The sequence below is a fragment of the Varanus komodoensis genome, unplaced genomic scaffold (genome assembly GCF_004798865.1).
Source record: "Varanus komodoensis strain SLA01 unplaced genomic scaffold, ASM479886v1 scaffold8, whole genome shotgun sequence".
Classification (NCBI taxonomy): Eukaryota; Metazoa; Chordata; class Lepidosauria; order Squamata; family Varanidae; genus Varanus; species Varanus komodoensis.
The window spans coordinates 5,156,138-5,175,724 of NW_025336481.1; the positions used below are offsets into that span (position 1 = coordinate 5,156,138).

The following is a 19,587-nucleotide window of genomic DNA, read 5'->3' on the forward strand; positions in this document are numbered from 1 at the left end:
GGCATGCTGGGAGTTGGAGGACATTTTTCTGTCTGAGCATACATAGGATTGTGTCCTATTGTGTCTCTAATGTAGCACCATCAAATTGTTCTCTGCTTCACTCTCAAAATGATGTGGCAATCCCATGTAGCCTTAGTAACATATAGAGATGTATTTATTCATTTAAAACATTTGTATGCTGCTTATTGTGCCCCAGCACCTCTGGGCGGCTCACAATCATATGATTAAAAACCACAATAAAAAACTAATTACAACCATTAAAAGCACGATACTAATAAAATACAGATAAAAATACAAAACAAAGGTTGAGTGGCATCAACTGTTAAAATATGTTTTTGAGAAAGGAAGGTCTTCACCTGGTGCTGAAAAGAGTGTAAGGAAGGCACCAGGCAAATCTTGGGGAGAGCATTCCAAATACGGAGGGGGGTTCCAGCTGCAGAAAAGACCCTGCTCCTAGCGGCCATCCCTAGGTCTCATTTTCTCCTGGAAAAAGACCAGTTCCCTATTCTGGCAAGATAATTAATGCCTTACAAAAGGCGCACGTGTCGCCCTGCATCATGTATTCAGCCTGTAAATTAAGCAATGTCAAGGTGTTTCCAGTGCAAATCTGTGCACCCTGGTGTGGGATGCCTGACGCTTAATTCCAGTTCCGTGGAGACTGGGTCCAGTTTACGCAGCTGGGAGAGATCACAACTTTGGGTATGATCAGGGGATGCTTTTCTGTAGCCAGATGCAGAGAGAAAAATCAGTCTTTGCTAACCCGCAGCTCAGACAGACTAGATACAATCTTTGAACATGGACTGTACGGACAGATACTTCCATGACGAAATAAAAAATGGAGACGGAAGCTTATCTTGCTGAATTGTCAAGGGAAGCTGGCTCCATATGCCAGAGGGGGAGCTCTGGTATGAAATGTGATAGTACTACCGAACATGAGAAACAGAGCGTGGAAAATGTGTTAGCTGGAGCTGTGAGACTGCACTCTTTAAGCACACTCGTTATTTGCATTTATCACACTTCCTCTATTTCTGACAGAGCCTTGCGAATGAGAAGCATCTTTTGGCTCTTATCCAAGTATTCTAAATTTTTCCTAAATGCAGGAGATCTAAAAAGGTGGAAATACATCTTTGAGTGGCCCACCCTAGGTTTGTATAGAAGGAACATGCAAACTTTTGGGTTTCACAGAGTTCTTTATCAGATCTCCTGAAAAGGGAAGCTGTGTAGTATGGAAATGTAGATGGTCTGATTAAGGATCCTACGAGAAGCAAAGTCATGTCATGCTCTGTAGGCTGCACCACCAGCCTACAGAAACTGGTAGCTTTCAGGCTCCCCAGCCTTCCGTCATTGCCCAGGAATTCTGTCCAGGCATTCGCAGAAGTGGGCAGACCCCTGCAGGGGATTTTGGCATGCATACAAGTCCCCCTTCATGTGTCCACGTGAGTGGACTTCGCAGGTTGAGCAGGAAGGTCTCTGAAGGACCTTGCAGGTGGATTGAGTGGAATGATCGCCTGTGTGGCCTGGCGGAGAGAGCATTGGACTGGGCGCCTGCGAGATCCGGGTTCTGGTCCCCACTCAGCCATGAAGCCCCCTGGGTGATTCTGGGCCAGTCATGGACTTTCAGCCTCACAGGGATAAAAAAGGGAGAGAAGGAGAACAATATAAGCTGCCTTGGGTTCCTTGCAAGAGGAAAAAAGGTGGGCTATAAATGAAATATAATACCAACAGCACTAACAAGAACAACATCAGTAACAATATCAAACAGCGCACGCTTGCAGAGTTTCTGTGATTAGAGTTCCTGAGAAAACAAGATCCGCAATCACGGAATCCCTGCAAACCAGGCAGGACTTGCATGTGGCCCCGCATCGTCCTACCGCTTTTCGCCCTATACGCGGCGTGAACAGGGCCAGTACCTGCCTTTCTATCTCATCCACCATTTTTATTTCTGCTTTTCGCCCCTTCTCTCCCCCTCCCGTGTCCCTTTCTCTCGCCCTTTCTGCTCACCGTTTCTCCTTCCTACCACACCTTTTCTGTTGGGATGAAGACAGATGTAAGGTCTGTAAGATGTAAAACCCAGCGGGCAATTCACCCACAATGTGAACCTGGTTCTGCAGACGGCTGAACCGCTTCACACTGCGGCTGGGTGGTTGCTGGGTGAGTTGTCCAGCAGGCTGTCGTGGACGAGGTAGGTGGTCCATCTTTTCTTTTTCAGTGGCTTATGCACATTGATTCATTTAGATGTCTGTCCTTCACTTTGCAAAACCAGAATGTATCATTTAACCCTATAGACATATCCTTAACCAGGAAAACTGCCAGGGGATGAGCCTCGGGGGCTGACCAGGAAGCACTGTCCACAGCTGGCCTTTCCTAATTTCAGAATGTTACATCTGTTTTCATTCTTTCTCCCCCTCTCTCCAAAAGATGTTAGTAGCTACTCGGTGCAGCCCCACCGTAGGTAAGATCAGGATGACCCAATGGTAGAGGGTGATATGCTGTTATATTTTCTTTTAAATGATTTGGAGAAAACTGGCAGTTTTATTTGCTCAAGCAGCGTCTGAGCATGTTTAGAAAACACACCCGAAGCTGGGAAGAGCTGGAAAAATACTTAGGGAGAAACTTAAGGAGCTACTAGTGCATTTTAGCTACTTAGCATTCATGATCCTCTCTTGTTCCTTCTGTAAAATGGGCAAGTGGCTAATTCCCAGGACGTGAGAGGGAGCATCTTCATTATCTTTGGATAAACCGTCTTCGGAACATTCGCATCCTGCTCTAACATCTCTCCCTTTACCTTCCCTTTCTCCTCCTCGATCTATTTCCCATGTCGCCGTCTCCCTCCACTTTCCTTGCAAGCTGCGGCTCTCACCTTCGTGCTCTTGTAACTGCTTTCTATAACAGATAATATTAACCCATTGTGGTGTGTGCACGTGCGCAATTGTGGGAGTTTGTACTGTTTTGCCTAGTCCATATTGTGAATGGTATTGTAGCTTGGAGGCATGATTCAGCCCTTCTGAGCTTGATGTGCCCCACAGGAGTTGGTCACTGGTGTTCCCTTTGCAAGGAGCAGTAAGCATATGGCAGTATTGTATTGTACATGCAATTGCAAGAAGAGCTGATAAAAATTAATTCTTCATGAGCAATGGGCAGAGTAAAACCAATGAAGGAGACACAAATTCTAGGACTTGATTGGTTTTGCATGCACAGACTTTCATTCTGGTGATGGTATGAATCCTTGTGCTTTCAAGGGCCCGATCCCATGCAAGTTTACAGAGAAAAACTGGGGCATGCTGGGAATTGTAGGCCTTTCTTCTCTCTAAATGTGCTAAGTATGTCCTTGCAAACAAGGGGTTGCCTCTTCTAGAAAGAGAGAGAATATTCTGTTGCCTGGGGTTTAGACATTAATTAAATAAAACAAATGAATATTACATTATCGCAGAATCCAAGTACATGGCCTAACCAATGGGGGTAGCTTGACTGGAGAAATTTCTTGCATAATTACCTAGTTCTCACTCCCCCCCCCCCCCATCTGTGAGTGATGCACTGACATTAATTCTAGTCCTTTTGGTGACTTTTCAGGTAATAAAGTTCAGCTTGGAAAAAGGGGTGCTTTCAAATCATCCTTCCAGCCAAATCACACACTAGTCACTGGGACTGTGGAATGCAAACTCTTGCTATGAGATTGTGGCTTGGAATCCTCACATCCCCTTTGCCATCCAAATGAACCTGCTCCAGTTCATTTCAGCCCTAGGAGAGATACGTATCTGCTAAAACGAACCTTGCCTAAGTGTGTCTCTCCGCTAGCACCTGGTAGAGGCAGTAAGCCAGTCCCCGATGGTGTGTTTCTTGTGTTATGGATGAGGTGCTTCATCCTTCAAGAATTCACCTCCAAACCATCTCTCCCCTTTTGGATCCAGAGCATCTCAGCAGGCAAGCACTTCAGTGGCTCTTTTCAAATTTGCAGCCAGTTGAAGACCAAAGCAACCCCAAATGCCCCTTGCTTTTTGGAAAGAAATGTATGCAGATGAACTGACACTGGGCTCATCTTTCCCAATTTTGCCTCGCATTTGGATGTCTTTGAACTGCCTTGCCTGGAACGCAGTCCAGGGTATATTCTGTTTGCAAAGTGCCAAAGAGGGAGAATGAACCGCCATCTTTCTGCAGCCTAGTGACAACTCATGGAGCCTAGAATGAAAGAGAGAACTTCAGGCTTAGCAACCACCACCATGCAAAGCCTCCAGAGTTCAGGATTTCTCCTTCCAGGGCAGGGGTCTTTGACCCTTTTGTTGCAAACTTTGAAGATGGCAGCTGTCGGCTTCCTTCTTAGGGTTGGGGTGACGGCAGGGCATCCTGACCTCTTCAAAGAATGGAAGCTCAGTCTGACTTTAGATGTCAGATCGTTGAGAGTGGGGATCTTAGAGTGCCCTTTGAGAGTTTCCACTGGAACAGTTAACTGCATCTTTTCCAAGCCACTGAATCACACTAAAGGTATTGCAGCACCCCCAAATTTCCTAGCAGTTTAAAAAAGTTTCATTGCATCCTCTTTCCACCAAGGTTCTTCATTTAATCACTGAAGCTTTGCTGTCAGCCTTGACTTCCAAGAAAGATCTCTTTCTCTCTCTCATTAATATTTCTCGGTCACCTTTGGGGGGGGGGATTCCTCCCAATGTGGCTTACAAAATACACAGGCCTCTAGTTTTATAAGAACAAACATCTGAACTGTAACTCCAACAACAACAAGAGACACACAAACAAGGAGGTGTCCAGGGCTTTCCTGAAAGCCCACAGTGCAACCCATTCCAGATGTGTGAGGCCACTGCGACGAGGCCCTCTCTTGTCTCGCTGCCTTCACAGGTGGCCAAGAGAGAAGGGCCTCTGTCGCTGTTCAAAATGCCTGGGAAGGGTGAGGGGTGGGGGGTGATGGTCCTTCTGAATAAGTTGATTCAGAATTAATTATAATTCTGAATAAGGCTTTAAAGATCCAAAACTGCACTTTGAAGGACATGGATGGAGCTACACAGGCCAGATGGAACTCCTACAATAAAATGCTGTGTGAAGTGAGGACAGGGTGGAAAGCTTTACTGTCAGCCTTGATCTCCAAGTGACAGCAGTGTGAGCTGCTGGTGCATGTTCAGCATGAGGGAAAGCATTTGCAGTAATCTTCCTCCTTCCAGGAGTTAAGGTTGAAAGAACAGGGGCAGCACCCTTTCCCCCCACTCTCCTGATCTTTTTGCTTCCTCACCCATGTTTGGAAGCTCCAGGAAATTGCATAAACTATTAAGACACGTTCCTGCCTTTCGATTTTTGCGACCCGTGGTACAGGCAGAAAGGCAGGGGAGGGAAGCGGTTTGCAGGATGGGAAGCTGCTGTGCCTTGCCTGCCTCTTTCTCTCTCTTCCTGAATGTGATCTTTCCCTCTCTCGTTTCTCCTGCCTCCAATTTAGACTCATTCCTCCCCTGAACCAGCTGGAGCTTCTGAGGAACCTGAAGAGCAAATCTGGATTAACTTTCAGGTTAGTAATATTGATACAAGGCTTGAAAGAAAATGAAAGAAGTGTCTGTGGTGCCAAACTGGCAATTTACTGAATTAAATAACAGGTTTTTTTCAAGGATTATATGGTTTGATGCTTCAGCATTCCTGGAGCAGCATTCCAGACAGAACGCTTGTTGAAATATAGAAGATACACTGATAACATGCTTTAGGGATTTTTATTTGATATAATGTCCTGTCCATGGAGCATCACTTGGAGGTTCCATTCTCCTTGCTTTGTAAAATATTTTGGTTTTTGCATGGGCTGATTTTCCGGCATTATGTCCCATATATGACCAGCCCTCCCAGCCCTCTCTCTCTTGGGGAGGAAGAGGATTCACACTAGAAGTGATGATGCCCTTGGTGGACGATTCCTGATTTCCATTCACAAAGCAATTAATGCAGATTGTGATGCCTGTGATATGTGTAAGCCACAACATCATCCAGCTAATCTGGTCAATAAAGTGATGCGTTTTCCTATTCTCCCACATGACTTGGTTGGAAGAGAAATTTCTCAGTTCATAGAATCATAGAATAGTAGAATGAACTGATTCTGAAAAAGATCTTGGACTGGGTGGAAATGGACAGATTGACTTTGTCTCTGAAGGAGAAAGAAGATACAGTTTTCTGTCAAACTTGGGACTCTTTTTATCATTGGCTAGAGAAACGGGACTATGCATAGACTTAAATATGTTTATAGTTTAACATAAAAAGAAAAAATGTGGAGGGCTGACCCAGTAGGTCTGATGTTTTCGATGATTGATACTTTTTAGGGGTTTTTTTGTTAGGTATATATTAAGAATAAAACTTAATCAAAATAAAATAAAATAGAATAGTAGAGTTGGAAGGGGCCGTGAGGGTCATCAGGTCCAACCCCCTGCTGTCGCAGGATGCCAATTTACACCATTGCAAGTGCACCACACACACATTCAGACAAGAATTAAAGGGAACTGTTTTCTCCCTGTGATGAAGTTCCATCCCTGTATGAGAGTTACAGGAAACTTGTCCCTTTGTCTTGCTTCAAGCCTGGGATGTGGGGAACGAGGGTTAGTAGAGATAGGACATTGACTTGCTTCAAAGCTTTGCAAGTCCTCTCGTGTGCATAGCTTGCGACGAATATGGCTTTCGCAGGCTCTGAGACAGGGATGGACCACCATTCAGTGCGGGTGCAGGCATGGGCCCCTCCCTAGCACTGCAGCAAATGCAGAAGCGCACACGAGTCCTTTGCTCACTTGCGGGAGCATCTCCGTGCCCACGGAGTCCTTAGATCAGGGCGGCTGCATCACACCCCTTTGTAACGATAGTGAGATAGATACTGCCTTGGCAGTAGCTGCGTCTCAGCTGGCCCAGCCTTTTTATGATTCTAAATCAGGGCAGGCCTGCTACGTGTGAAGGGAGAACGCTAGATCTTCAGTCTGTTACGGTTGCACATTTGATAATGTTTAATGTATTTGCTCTTTTAAAAACAAAGGTTTATCTAAGATGGTAAGCTGCCTGGAGTGCTGTCATGCTGGTGAAAAGCAGGGTGCAAATCAGATATTGTTAAATAAGAAGCAGCCAAGCTCCATGGTCCTAATAATAATAATAATAAAATAATAATATAATAATTTGAAAAGCGCTCTAGCTTTAACTTGACCTTGTCTTGTGAGGCTTCTTGGTGCACCTGCTAAACTTCCTCTAGGTAGCCTTACAGCCTCCTGCCTTGTCATTGTGTTTTGTTTGGCCCTGTCTTTCTTGTCTTTAACTGTCTGTGTAGGGCCCGTTTTTCACCTGACTCCATTGCTAATGTACTTTTGCTTCTGTTTAAGGAAAGAGCAGCAGCCCGAGCCATCTCCAAGGTCTGTATGTTTTCAGAGAGTCCATTCTCATGCATTCTCACATTTCTCTCTCTCTTTCTCTCTAAGTTTGTGTTCCTGTGTGTCATGCGTGTGATGCTCGTGGCGACAAGGAGCTGAGAGCCATTCAAATAAACATTGTAAATCTTCGACTTGCTCCTCCCACGCTGTGAGACCTGTGTCCGCATGCCTTGTACATACCTGTAATGGTGGTCCTTGGATCATGTTTTCCTTCTTTCCAATGGCAGTGCGCCATCTAACTGAGTGGAGTCTCTGGGGCAGAGGCTGCGGCAGCATCAAAACCAAGGCTGAGATGTGGCATTTGTATTCTCAGAAATGGATTGGAAGGCCTGGGTCGTAAATGCCCCAGGAAGCGTTGGGATCTCTCCGCCTGGAACGCGGGAGGGGCTTCTGCCGTTTTACGTGGCCCTTTTCCAGTGTGCGCTTCCCAAATTGCGGGTGTGGAGTGATAAAGAGGTGGTGGTCATTCTTCGCATACCCTTCTTCCCTCACCTGTACTTCTGCCTTTCTTTTGGTTCCGGTAGCAATGAAAGAAAGGAGATTCACAAACCCACCAACATTTGTCACACATCATTGTTTTATAGCAAGTAGGTCCTCACAGTGAGGCAGACAGCAGATGGTGTACCAGGCCCGGCTAGTGCTCCTCCCTAAATAGTTATGGAAATCTGAAGTGCACAGTGCACATTGCCCAGGCACAGTATCAAGTTCTGACGTGGTAAGTTGGTGTCCATCGGAGCACTGCAGAGCAGTCATGGAGCTGAGGTTCTGAAGCTTCTGAGGTTCTGAAGGCTCTGAAGGTTCTGAAGCTTTTGAGGTTCTGAAGGCTCTGAAGGCTCTGAAGCTTCTGAAGCTTCTGAGGTTCTGAAGGTTCTGAAGCTTTTGAGGTTCTGAATCTTCTGAAGTCCTTAAGGTCTGAAGGTTCTGAAGCTTCTGAGGTTCTGAAGGCTCTGAAGGCTCTGAAGGTTCTGAAGCTTCTGAGGTTCTGAAGGACTGAAGGTTCTGAAGCTTCTGAGGTTCTGAAGCTTTGAAGGTTCTGAAGCCTTTGAGGTTCTGAAGTTTTTGAGGCTCTGAAGGCTCTGAAGGTTCTGAAGCTTCTGAGGTTCTGAAGCTTCTGAGGTTCTGAAGGCTCTGAAGCTTCTGAGGTTCTGAAGGCTCTGAAGCTTCTGAGGTTCTGAAGCTTCTGAGGTTCTGAAGGTTCGGAAGGTTCTGAAGCTTCTGAGGTTCTGAAGGTCTGAAGGTTCTGAAGCTTCTGATGTCTTCAGCCAGACCTAGTCCTGGAGCATCTGTTAGTGTTGGCAGGTTAACTGCTGCTCACATATCTCTTGCACCAGCGGCGTATGGAAAAAGCACACCTCTGGACTGCCCGCCCGCTAGCAACCCTCTGGGCCTTGCACAAGGCAAAGTCAGTGCGACAGGCAGGAGTTTTCTGCTTGGCAGGTTCAGTTGCTGTGACGTCGTGCATTGCAACGCATGTTGATTTATAGGTTCTGGGAGGATCTAATACTGCAGAGATGGATATGTTTTGCACTGTAGCATGATGACATTGCCATATGCAAAATTTATTGATTTATTTATTTATACAATTTGTATGCTGTCCAATTACTTGCGTCTCTGGCCGGCTTACAACATAGGTAATTTGACAACCCACTCTGGCTGCAAGTTAATAAAATGCAACAATAAAATTCAATATTAAAATATATTAAAATATTGATTAAGTAAAAAGGTCTTAACCTGGCGCCAAAAAACATATAATGACAGTGCCAGGCGGGCCTCTTTGGGGAGCGCGTTCCATAGTCGGGGCGCCACCGCAGAGAAGGCCCTCCTCCGGGTCCTCTGTCTCCTAACGTCTTTCACAGAGGGCTCCCGGAGGAGGGCTTCTGTTGCCAATCTCAAGGGGCGGGAGGGCAAATAGGGAAAAAATGGCTCTCCCAAGAGTTCTGCAGATGTGGTCAGCTGCAACATTTCCAAAATCCACAGATTTCTTGAAATAGGTTCCCGATCTGATTCTAAGGAAAGGAAGTCCGTATTCTGCCAGTGATGCAGGGAGAGGGCCAGCTGTGTTCCTGCCGGACTGAGTAGTGACAGGCGCACTGAGGTTCAGCTTCTGGGATGTACTGCACCTTGGGATGCATCTGGGATGTATCTCACTTTTCAGGCTTTCTATCAACTTTGCATTAGGGGCGAGGGAACATTGGCCCTCCATGAGCTTTTCCCACCTTCACCCTGTCTAATAGGAAGGAGGAAGGCTTCATTTTGGCTGGATATTGAGGATGGCTCCTTTGGGCCTGGCTGCAACTTCTCGTTCTCCACCCTGCGAGTTGTGGGAGAGAGAAAGAGGGACCACCTCCAGCACAGCTCTTCTCTGCCTTGGGATTGGGGTCTGCTCCTCAACAGCTCCAGCCTTGCCCACCCCGATCTGCAGCCCCCTCTTCTGCGAGGTTTCTTCCGAGGGGATGTGGCTCGACATAAAAAGTTCCCCGCCCTTCTGTAAAGTTTCCAGTGTTGCTCGGAAGGTTTGTTGAACCAGAACGGCACATTTCCCTCCGACATGGTGGTGTTACGGGCCACCTTTTAACTTTGGCTTAGGAGAAGACCGATGGTTTTTGATCACAACCACTTTCGGGGTCTTAACTGTGTTTGTAGAACTGCTAGGAAATCATTGTTTTAGGGATACCAGTGGGTGGACCTGACGCCTCTGCGTCCCCAGGAACACTTGTCAAGCGAATGCAAGCTGTCCGTGTGCTCAGAGCGTTGTCTTTGCTGGCTGCCGTGTGCAGCGTGAGGGACTCTGGACACAAGGACGGGGCATTTCTCTTGCCAGGAATGACTGGCGAATCTGGGAGCAGTGGCTGGGCCTGCCCTGCAGCTCTTGTCCTTCGGCCTGGCGATAGAACTCTCTGACACTGGCAGATCATGTAGTGCTTTCGTGGGAATGCTGGCAAGGTGACTCTGCACATCCAGATGCAGGGCAGGAACGGTCATTCTTTAATAAATGGGCGTACGGACTTTCCTCCAAAGGCATATATGGTTAGTAGAGAACTTCCTGGCCAGTTGGAGAGTTGGACCTGGGTCTGCCCAGCATCACTTGGCATTTGAACCACTGCAATACATTGATCGTCTTCATGTAAATGCATCAACATCTATGGGTCTCCTCATATTCCAGGAACAATGGCTGTGCAAAGGAGGAGGGGTTCTTGAGGACGGTAGTGGTTAGGACGAGCTGGACGCAGCCCCACCCCGAAGCGCTGAGCTTTGAGCACAAAAATGCAGCAAGGGCCACCTTAGAGTACCAGTGTGAGCTGGGAGCCCTACTGAGACTTGGCAAAGCCCACAAGCTGAGCTCTGAGCTGGAGGAGCCTCTCCTTGGTGCTGAATGGCCTATAAGAACCCTTCCAGCAGGATCGCCTCTGCAGCTGAGGAAAAGGCCACGGAAGTCACGGATCCTGCCTGGAAAGAGTTTCTCTCCCTCCCTCCCACTAGACTGGACCTCAGCAAGGTCATCCAATAACCTGAATGGTGGGAGATTTAGGACAGAGAGAAAGACGTCCTTCTCTACATGGAGGTGTTCTGTCCAGCGTGGCTCTTTTATGCTGGGACTGCCGTGGATTTTTGCTCGTTGACCAAGGTGGGTGCTTCTTTTTGAGCACCCTCCTGGCCTGAGAAGCGCTTGGCCTCGGGATCCTTGGAAATGGAAGGCTCTGTTTCCCTGGTCAGTGCGGAAAAGTTTCTCACTGGCTCTGGCTCGCCTCTGCCAGCAGGCCTCATGCTCCCCCTCCCATGTAACCCGGATAGAAATCAGGAATTCTGGCCCCAGCAGAGACAGTGCACCCGATTTCTTCTCTGTTTCTAGGGTCTCGTTCAGCTGGGATCAAATAGAAGAGAGGAGCGATTGACCTCGTGACATGACGCCCCATCATGAGCAGCCAAACACAGCCAGTTGCCATGGTTAGGTTTGCAAACAAGCCACCCTGACAAATCATGATTTGTTTTTTAGGGGTTGTTTGTAGCTGATGGGTTGCCTTGTCACCTGAACCTGGGAAAGCAATTTTATGGTATGTTCAAAAGCGGGCAGGAGCACGTGTGGTCTTGTCTACCCAATTTCCTTATATATTTCCGCTGTTCGAAGGAGCAAAGGGTCAGGCTAAGGAAGGAAAGTGGAGAGACAAGACTGGATATGGCTAAGTTGCACACAGTTGGTGAGGACCAGGGCCATGGGGATGGATAACACCAAGGGAAAGGAGGAACCCGTGGGAAAGCACCAAAGCCTCAGGACGTGCACCAGAAACGGGGTGAAGAGAGGGGAGCAGTACCTCCTGCTTAGCAGCGCAATTCCCTCAGTTTTGATGGCTGAACTGACATCTTTTAGTGTCCTCCACCTTTTCAACACTCATCTTCCCGCCTGTACTAGCAGGGGGAAGGAGTAACACCCACCCCTTTTGGGAAGACCTTAGCTGCAGGTATTTCAGCTGCCCTTGTTCTTAAATAAACCTGGAAAAGGTAGAATGGGAATCAGTCACAGGCAGCGTGGGGCGATGTAAGTCATGCTCCATTCCACCCTGCCACCTCTAAGGATTTAAAAAAGAAACCTGCTGGCAGCACTTGTGCCATTCTTTGCTTCTGGAAAATATACACACTTGCAATGGCTGAGAAGTAAATGGGGAGGGGAGGAAGTTTGCACATCAGCATTAAAATGCCCCATTACTGCAGGTGCCCAAATTCCCTCCGTTTTCTTGCAAGCCCTTAAATTCATGCAAATGTTGGCAAGATTTCGTTCTCAGCCAGGAGCATGACGTGCATTTCTCTTCCATTTACTTTCCAGTCCTCAAAATGTGCAGATATTCCTGCTGGTTCTTTTAAAAATCTTAGATTTTAAAAATAATCTTTATTGATTATTTATTGTATTACGTATTGTTTATTGGGGACTGCAGGTGGTGCAGTGGGGATTGATTTATTGAGATTTGTATTATTTATATTGATATTTTTGTTAGCCGTCCTGAAGCTGTGGCAAAGGACGGCATATAAATGTTTTGATGATGATGATGATGATGATGATAGAGGGTGGCTGAGCAAGGCAGAGAAAATGAAATGGCAGGTCCACCCATCAGTACTTGAAGTTGTACCCCTTGCCTCCATGGGGCCCCATTCAAATGCCCTTGTAGGGTTTCTTAAAATAACTGTCAGGGTCCCGCAGTAACCACAGTGGTGAGGGTTTGCATGGGGGTGTGTGGGCGTTTATATCTCCCCTTTTTAGAAGAGCTGGAGAACTATGGAAGGGCTGAAAAGGTAGAGGATACTGAGAACTGTTTGTTCAACATGTAAACTTGTTAAAATTTTCCATGACAAATCACATTGTGAAGGGAAAAATATTGTCCCCCTAATTTTTGGTGCGCTTATTGCTTTCTCACCCCAAGTTTTGGTGCTTCTGACTTTTGGTACCTCCTTTCCTTTTATTTCTTCTCTGATCCTTTGCAGGTGTGAACAATTTATCCCATAGGGAGCCCTTATCCCTCAATTTCCTTGTATTTTGCCTCACACGCTCCCCTTGACAGCTGCAACTTATAAGGAAATTGACTAGGAAAGACCACCTATCAGATAGTCTTAAGAGCACATTGCAAAAAAACTGACGACAACAGCAACAACTAAAAAGTACCCCTACTACCTGGATTGCACGTTTTGTAAGCTCTCTTTTTGTGAACATCAGGGAATCAAAAGGGTTCACCTTTGGAACAGAGAGGGGTCAAAGGGAGGAGTTCTGCTGAAAATCCCGTGGGGTAGGGGCTAGAGCTGGCTGGAGGCCTGAGGGGGAAGGAGAAGGTGAACAAGCCATGGTATGCCAGTGTGTGGCACGCATACCATGCATTATTCAGTGTGGAAGCCACTCTGGGTAGCTTGTTTTCCAGGGGGACTGAGCGTTAGTGCAGACCCACTCAATGCCTCTTCTAAGACGGATCCCAAAATCCATGTTAGTGTAACACCTTAATTAGGCCAGCTGAAAGATCCCCAATCTGGAGCTGTCGAGTTCTCCAGGTCTTGTAAATCAGGCAAGATTTTACAAAGCGCAGGTTTGGTGGGGGAATTACAGGGAGGGGGGAAGACTTCATCAGTGATGAAGTCCCAGTGCATGTTTGTGAAGCGTTTCAAGGTGAAATGGTGGAAAGGAAGGCTGCAGGTATTCATGTCAGGCTCTGCAGGTTATGTGACAGATACAAGGTTGGACCTGGAGTTGCTCTTAGGGTCACTGGGATTAGGAAAGGGAAAGAAATGTCAGACCCCCAATTTTGGAATACTGATGGTGCTTAAAAGCAAATTAATCTGTATGGGTAACTGGGGACAGCTTTTTAGGAAATGGGCTTCTTTTATAGGTGAATGACGAAGGAAACATTACAGCCCTATGGGAAAATGGCTGTAAATGTTACTGGTCCCACAACCCCCATCTGAACAGTAAAGAAGGTGAACTGTGCCAAATGGCCTCTTGCAAACAAATTTGCTTGCCTGAAGCAGATTTCAGAGCAGGTGGAACTGTTGTCTTGTACCGTTTTCCAGCCTGTTTGTTTTTGTCCTTTATTTCTTGTTTGTTTATCTCATTTCCCTCCAAGATGTTTTGCTTTCCCCTCCTCTTGTTGCCCCTCCGTTTTCCCTGCAACAGCCCCTGAGATGGAGATGGATTGGTCCAAGGTTACTCGGTGAGCTGAGTAGGAATTTGAACCCGGGTTTCTCTAGCCCTAGTTTGGCACTCTGTCCATAAAGACACACTTGCTTTCACGAAGCTGTGCTTTCTCTCCCCAAATGTTATAAAGCAATACTATGTTCTGGTTGATAACAGCAGGAGTGTTGCATGTCTCGTTTCTGAATCCTGGCTCAGCTTTGCCTGGACCTAATTGATTAGCTTATCTGCAGGGTGTTCCTCACTTTAGGGGTATTTAAAAGTATTCTGCCCAGGCCCTCTTGCTTTAAAATAAGCCTCTGTAACATGCCAACGTGGCTGAGCCCTTGGGAAATGCATTGGTTACATGCTCCGTGAGCTTGTGGCCTTCTGGATCTTGTTGGGCTCAAACTCCTTGCAGCTCCTTGTAGGACTACATGGCTGGTGGTCAGCAGGGGGTGGAACCCACGACTGCTTTTAAGTGTAGAGAGGGAGCCATGCAGATTATCTGATGGAGAGACAGACCCTGTTTTTCGGCTGAAACGTTCTCCCAAACTGGCTTACAATTCAAGTAAGAGAGAAAGGTACCAGGTTAATATGTACGTGTGGCAAGAGGCAAGCTTCTGCTGCTGGCCAGGTGGTACATTGTCTAGTTTCTGGGCTCTTCCCTCCATGGGTAGAAGGGGTTCCAGGTGGATTTGGGGGCTGGCTGGGGGTAACGGGAACACTTTGGATAACCCACCAAAGCAGCCCCGGTCTTGGTCTGCATCACAAGCTATTTTATTTGGTGTTGGTCTGTCCTCATATAAACAGAGTTCTGGCTTCTTATGAAAACTACCGGGTATGCTTGAGAAAAAAAAGGGTGGATTCCGTTTGAACGTGCCGTGGAGGTTACAGAGCAGAAGGAATTGGACACGGTCCTTCAGATGCCTTCAGGCAGCCCGATTCGAATTTCCCCTCCCTGCAGGTGGAGCAGGGCTGCATTTTAAATGTGGCCGAGAGGTGGTTTTAATGGCTCCTCCCAGTGAGGTCCTGGAACAGCTCCATTGAAATAAGAATGGTGGTCTTTGGGCCAAACTAGATTTTATAGAGTCTCTTTTGGGAAGCATCTGATATTGCTAATAAGTTAAGTGACTTGGGTTTGAGGCTCTTCGACCTCCACCAGCTCAGGGGGTACATCCAAATGTGTGTGTGGAACATCACACAAGATTGCCCGAGAGAGAGAGAGAGAGAGACCAAGAGAATTGCATCTCTTTCTCATAAAATGGTTTGTTTTGTCCTGTTTCGCACAGAGCGTGTACACTAATTTGAATCACAGCACATAAAAACTCCCCTGCTTTGTTTCTGCAAAATTGATAAATTTTAGACTGTGTGGCTTTCTTGTGCTTTTACATACCTGCTGTCAGAGAAGGGATGCCAGCATTTTTGAAGCCAGCAAGTGTCAATACATAATCCGTACTCAAGTACTTATTAGTTATTTACTTAATAAATAAAGAGGGGAAGATTATTCCAGAGTAAAGTTGGGTATAAGGTTAGATTAAATTCAATGGGGAAGTTTCTCCCTTTTTTACACAGTTCTGCTGGGTGAATGCAACAGTAGATTAGAAAATATTAGAGAAAGCCAAGAATTAATATTTGGGAGTAGGGAAAACAAAATCCAACATAGTTTGGGAGTAGATGATTAATATAGAAATTAAATGGGGAACTTTTTCTCCCATGCCATTTCCCAAAGATGTGTTGAAAGACAGAACATATCTGTTTCTGGCAAAACATAGCAATATCACAAATCGTTAATACTGGGAAAGGCAAAAATTGTGAACAAAATGTTCAAATTAATGAGTGTATAAACATGAAATGTTTTGAATGGCTCCACTCCCCATTAGAGAAGCTGAATGAGAAAATAATATTCCCATTTCTAATGCAGAAGGGTTTATTTGTAATAGTATTTTTCATTGCGAAGCGTAAATGAGCTGTATTTTGATTGCACTTTGCAGCAGGTAGAAGGGAAAAAAAACCCCATCCAAAATCCATAATACCTAGAATGGATGTGGCCGTCCCAGTTCCTGTCTACAGTTGATCAGTTTCCTGTCTAGCCTGAGCCATCTGGTCTAATTATTCTGCTTTCCCCTCATTTTCAGTAAAAGCAATCCATGCAGAAAGTCACTTTGTGGATGCTGCTCAGGAAACTCTAGGTACCACGGGAATTGCTTCGCACGGAACTAATCCAAAGCTGCACGGCTCATCCTCTCTTTTTCTGTCTCTTTCTTTCCCCTGCTACCTTCTGTTCTGATCACTCATCTGATTAATAGACGCGCTCAGTGAGTCAAGGAAGACCCTGTCTAAAGCCCTAAAACACCAAATGGACACCGACAGCTTCCTTGGCTTCTCAATTAGGCAAAACACAGAAATCACTGAAGAAGGCATATCTGAAATGTGTAATCTTGCCTGGCTAGGGGCTTTCTTAGCAAGCTAAAAAGGACCAACTGTGATGAAAGACACCAAGTGTTCAGGGGATTCATACACCATTCTGGAAAATACAGGCTGGTCATTATCATAATTCAGCTGAGAATTGCTCAGATTAATATCAATACAAGACTCTGGAACTGCAGTTGTTGCTGACCAGCCTTGTAAGCCTACTGGACATGGCTCCTTTAGGTGTCACCGAAAGGTTGAGCATGGACTTCTTCTGCATGGCTGTGGGCTAGTGACAGGGGAGACACCCCCGGCTCTTCCACCACTTCTGCTATGCAGCCACAGAGGACTAGTCTTCAACCCGTGTTAGCGATAGGTCCCTCTTTGGTGGATGTGTGCATAACCCAGGTTGCAATTAAACAAGGTTGGAAACTGGGAGGCTGAATCACAGAATCTTGCAGCATCTTATTCCGCTGACTCTGTGACAGCCAAATCAGCTCCAGAGCCTTTGCAGTGATGTTTGTTTCCTAACACAGGGAGTCTGACACTTGTAAGGAAATGTTGTTTTGCCACCATTCCTTAAAAAGAAAATCTAACTTTCGGGTGACTTATGCAAACCTTATGGCAGTTAAATGACTAATTCTTCCCCTTCTTGTGCTTTGAATGGTGGACACTTGGTTTGCTTGTTTGCTGTTAAGTCTGGACATGCAAAGCTAGTTAGAACACCAGAGAATGCTTGCTAAATGTGACTGATGCATGTTGGTTTCTGTTGGTTTATCTCCAACAGTCATTCATCATTTGTTTCAAAATGGCAAAACTTTTTAAAGTACCCAAATGTGTATATCTCTGTCATTTTAGTTTAAAAAATACCAGCAAGAAGGAAGAAACTAGGAAGACAAGATTATGTTGAGATTAATCATAAGTCTCACCTCTGAGCTGAAATCAAGGAAAAGATGCATGATTAAGGCCTTCTTTGTGGCTTGTTCTTGGGCTGGCTGGATGCAGGGGCTGTAGAACTCTTGATTCTCACCAGGTGTTTGATGCCAGGTCCTGCCTTCCCCTCGAGGTTTACCTGTGTGGCAAGGCAGGGTGGCCAGTGGTACTTGAGAGTCTGATCGTAGAAGTTGGAAGAGACCACTCACATCATTGGCTGCTTCCAACATGTCCGTGCCATCTCCGAGATGCTCGGCTGTATGTTTATCCATCATTACTGTTGTGAAGCATGAGCGGTATCATGCTGAGCATGCTAAGAGGTTTTTGACGATGCTGACAGTGAAATGCAACCCCCTCTCACCTTTCATCTTGGTCTGATCCAGCACAGCGCTTCTCACCTTCCCTCAGAGGTGACTGCAGGTGATTTTTCTGAAGCCTCAGCTGGAATAAGGAGGACAACCCAAAAGTGTAGATTAAAAATCTTTCAGCTCTGTCTGAACTTGAGTCCTTCTTTCTGCTTATAGACTGGCCAGGAGTGTATAAGCACTCAGTCCTCCCTGGTTTGGTAAGCTAGTTAAACTTACCCTCAAAACTCAAGATATAATTTAGTCTGCCTGCAAATTTCAAGTAAGTGCACCATCTGTTTTCTTACCTCATGGAAGCCTGAATCATAAACTTGGGTCTGTTCTTACTAGAGGCACTGGTCCTCAAACTTTTGGGTAGGGGAGGCATGCTTATTGTTTCCAGCTGTTTCACTCTGTTGCTATTTGTTGTGACGTGATGCCCAGTCATCTCGGACTTATGACACCCCAAGGAATGCATGGCCTGCATAGCGTCCCACCTTGACTCCCATCTTGTCTCACATTCATGAGCTCAGTAGAAGTTTTAGATTGCAAGCTGGCTTTGGAAGTGACTTACTGGTTGCTTGGTACAGTTTTGAATGCTGTTTGATTTTCCCCACTGTGTCCTGAATATTTGGGACAATATGAAAGGGTTATGATAAATGGTGCCCCTCTGCTTGTACATAAGGAACTCTTGTATTAATCAGTCCTACTCCTAAAGGAAAGCAGTGTTTCCTTTGTATTAATATTAATGTAATGTTATTATTCTGCCTATTCCCAATGCTGGGTCTCAAGGTGACTTACAGGATTAAAAACATAATGCATTAGCAGAAATGTGCAAAAGTTGAAAACATAGTGAAATCAGCTAGAACACATCACATGCCAAAATTAAAACAATAAAAGGAATAGAGAGAATAAAAGCAATATAGACAAACACAGTATAGACGATAAGCAATATAGCAATATAGAATCCATTGCAGTCTCACAGGTCCAGACTATTCCCTAAATCCTGTTGGAATAGAAAGGTTTTGCCTGCCTCTGAAAGCATCACAGGGAGGGCACTCCTGGATAGGAACTTCCAGAGCCTTGGAACAGCCACTGGGAAGGCCCTCTCCCGCATTTCCACCAAGGATGCCTGTGAAGGAGGTGGGAGAAAGAGAGGACTTCTTCCGAGTCTCCTAGGATATGGGCAGATGCTTAGAGGAGAACGCCATCTTTCAGAGCCTGGACCAGAGCTGTGTAGGGGTTTGATTGTGCCCAGAAACAGCGCGGCAGCCGGAGGAGCAGCGGTGCTCACTAGTGCTCTAAAAGGCAACTAATGTCCAGGGAATCCAAGATGAAGTGATGGGAACACAAGGGAAGAAACAGAATATTCCATGAGTTGTTGTACGGAGAGGCGCAGTCGTAAGAAAGTTCCTTGGCAAGAGGGTCAAAGCCAAAGCAATCATCCTTGTATGTTACGTAAGGTGTGTGTAGCTCAGAGAAAAAATACTTTGGTTTCCTCATTCCCTTATAGGTTGTGCGTTGTTTTGTGAAGTTTTCAGGAGCAACTGCTGAAGGGATAGAGCCAGCTTTTGGAAAGTGAGAGGCAGCTTTTTAAAACCTCAGGGACTTTTTGAAAGCCATGAGATTAGTTTGGGAATTGGGAGGCAAAGTGGAAAAGAGCATAGATGCTCAGATCAATGGGTCAGGTGCGACTGGTGGAGCAAACTGGCACCCCAGTACCCATTTAGGTGGTGTCACATCCGCAGAAATTATACAAGCATGGGTGTTGCACAATCAGAACATAATTCTTGACCTGCCCCAGAATTGGAGAATTGCAGCACTGGAAACATTTTTGCTGTTAGGATGCAGGAAGCAGGAATTCCTCATGTCACATCTA

At 46.0% G+C, this 19,587-nt stretch overlaps 1 protein-coding gene across 1 annotated transcript in view; it reads left to right on the top strand.

The window, feature by feature from the left end:
- Positions 1 to 19,587, top strand: part of KCNQ2 (potassium voltage-gated channel subfamily Q member 2) — a gene marked incomplete at its 5' end in the record, with an annotated part of 63,357 nt that overhangs the window by 35,443 nt on the left and 8,327 nt on the right. Inside the window, 2 exons of the mRNA XM_044455151.1 lie at positions 5,435 to 5,503; positions 7,329 to 7,358. Coding sequence (XP_044311086.1) covers positions 5,435 to 5,503; positions 7,329 to 7,358 — 99 coding nt within the window. The remainder of the gene's footprint in view (positions 1 to 5,434; positions 5,504 to 7,328; positions 7,359 to 19,587) is intronic.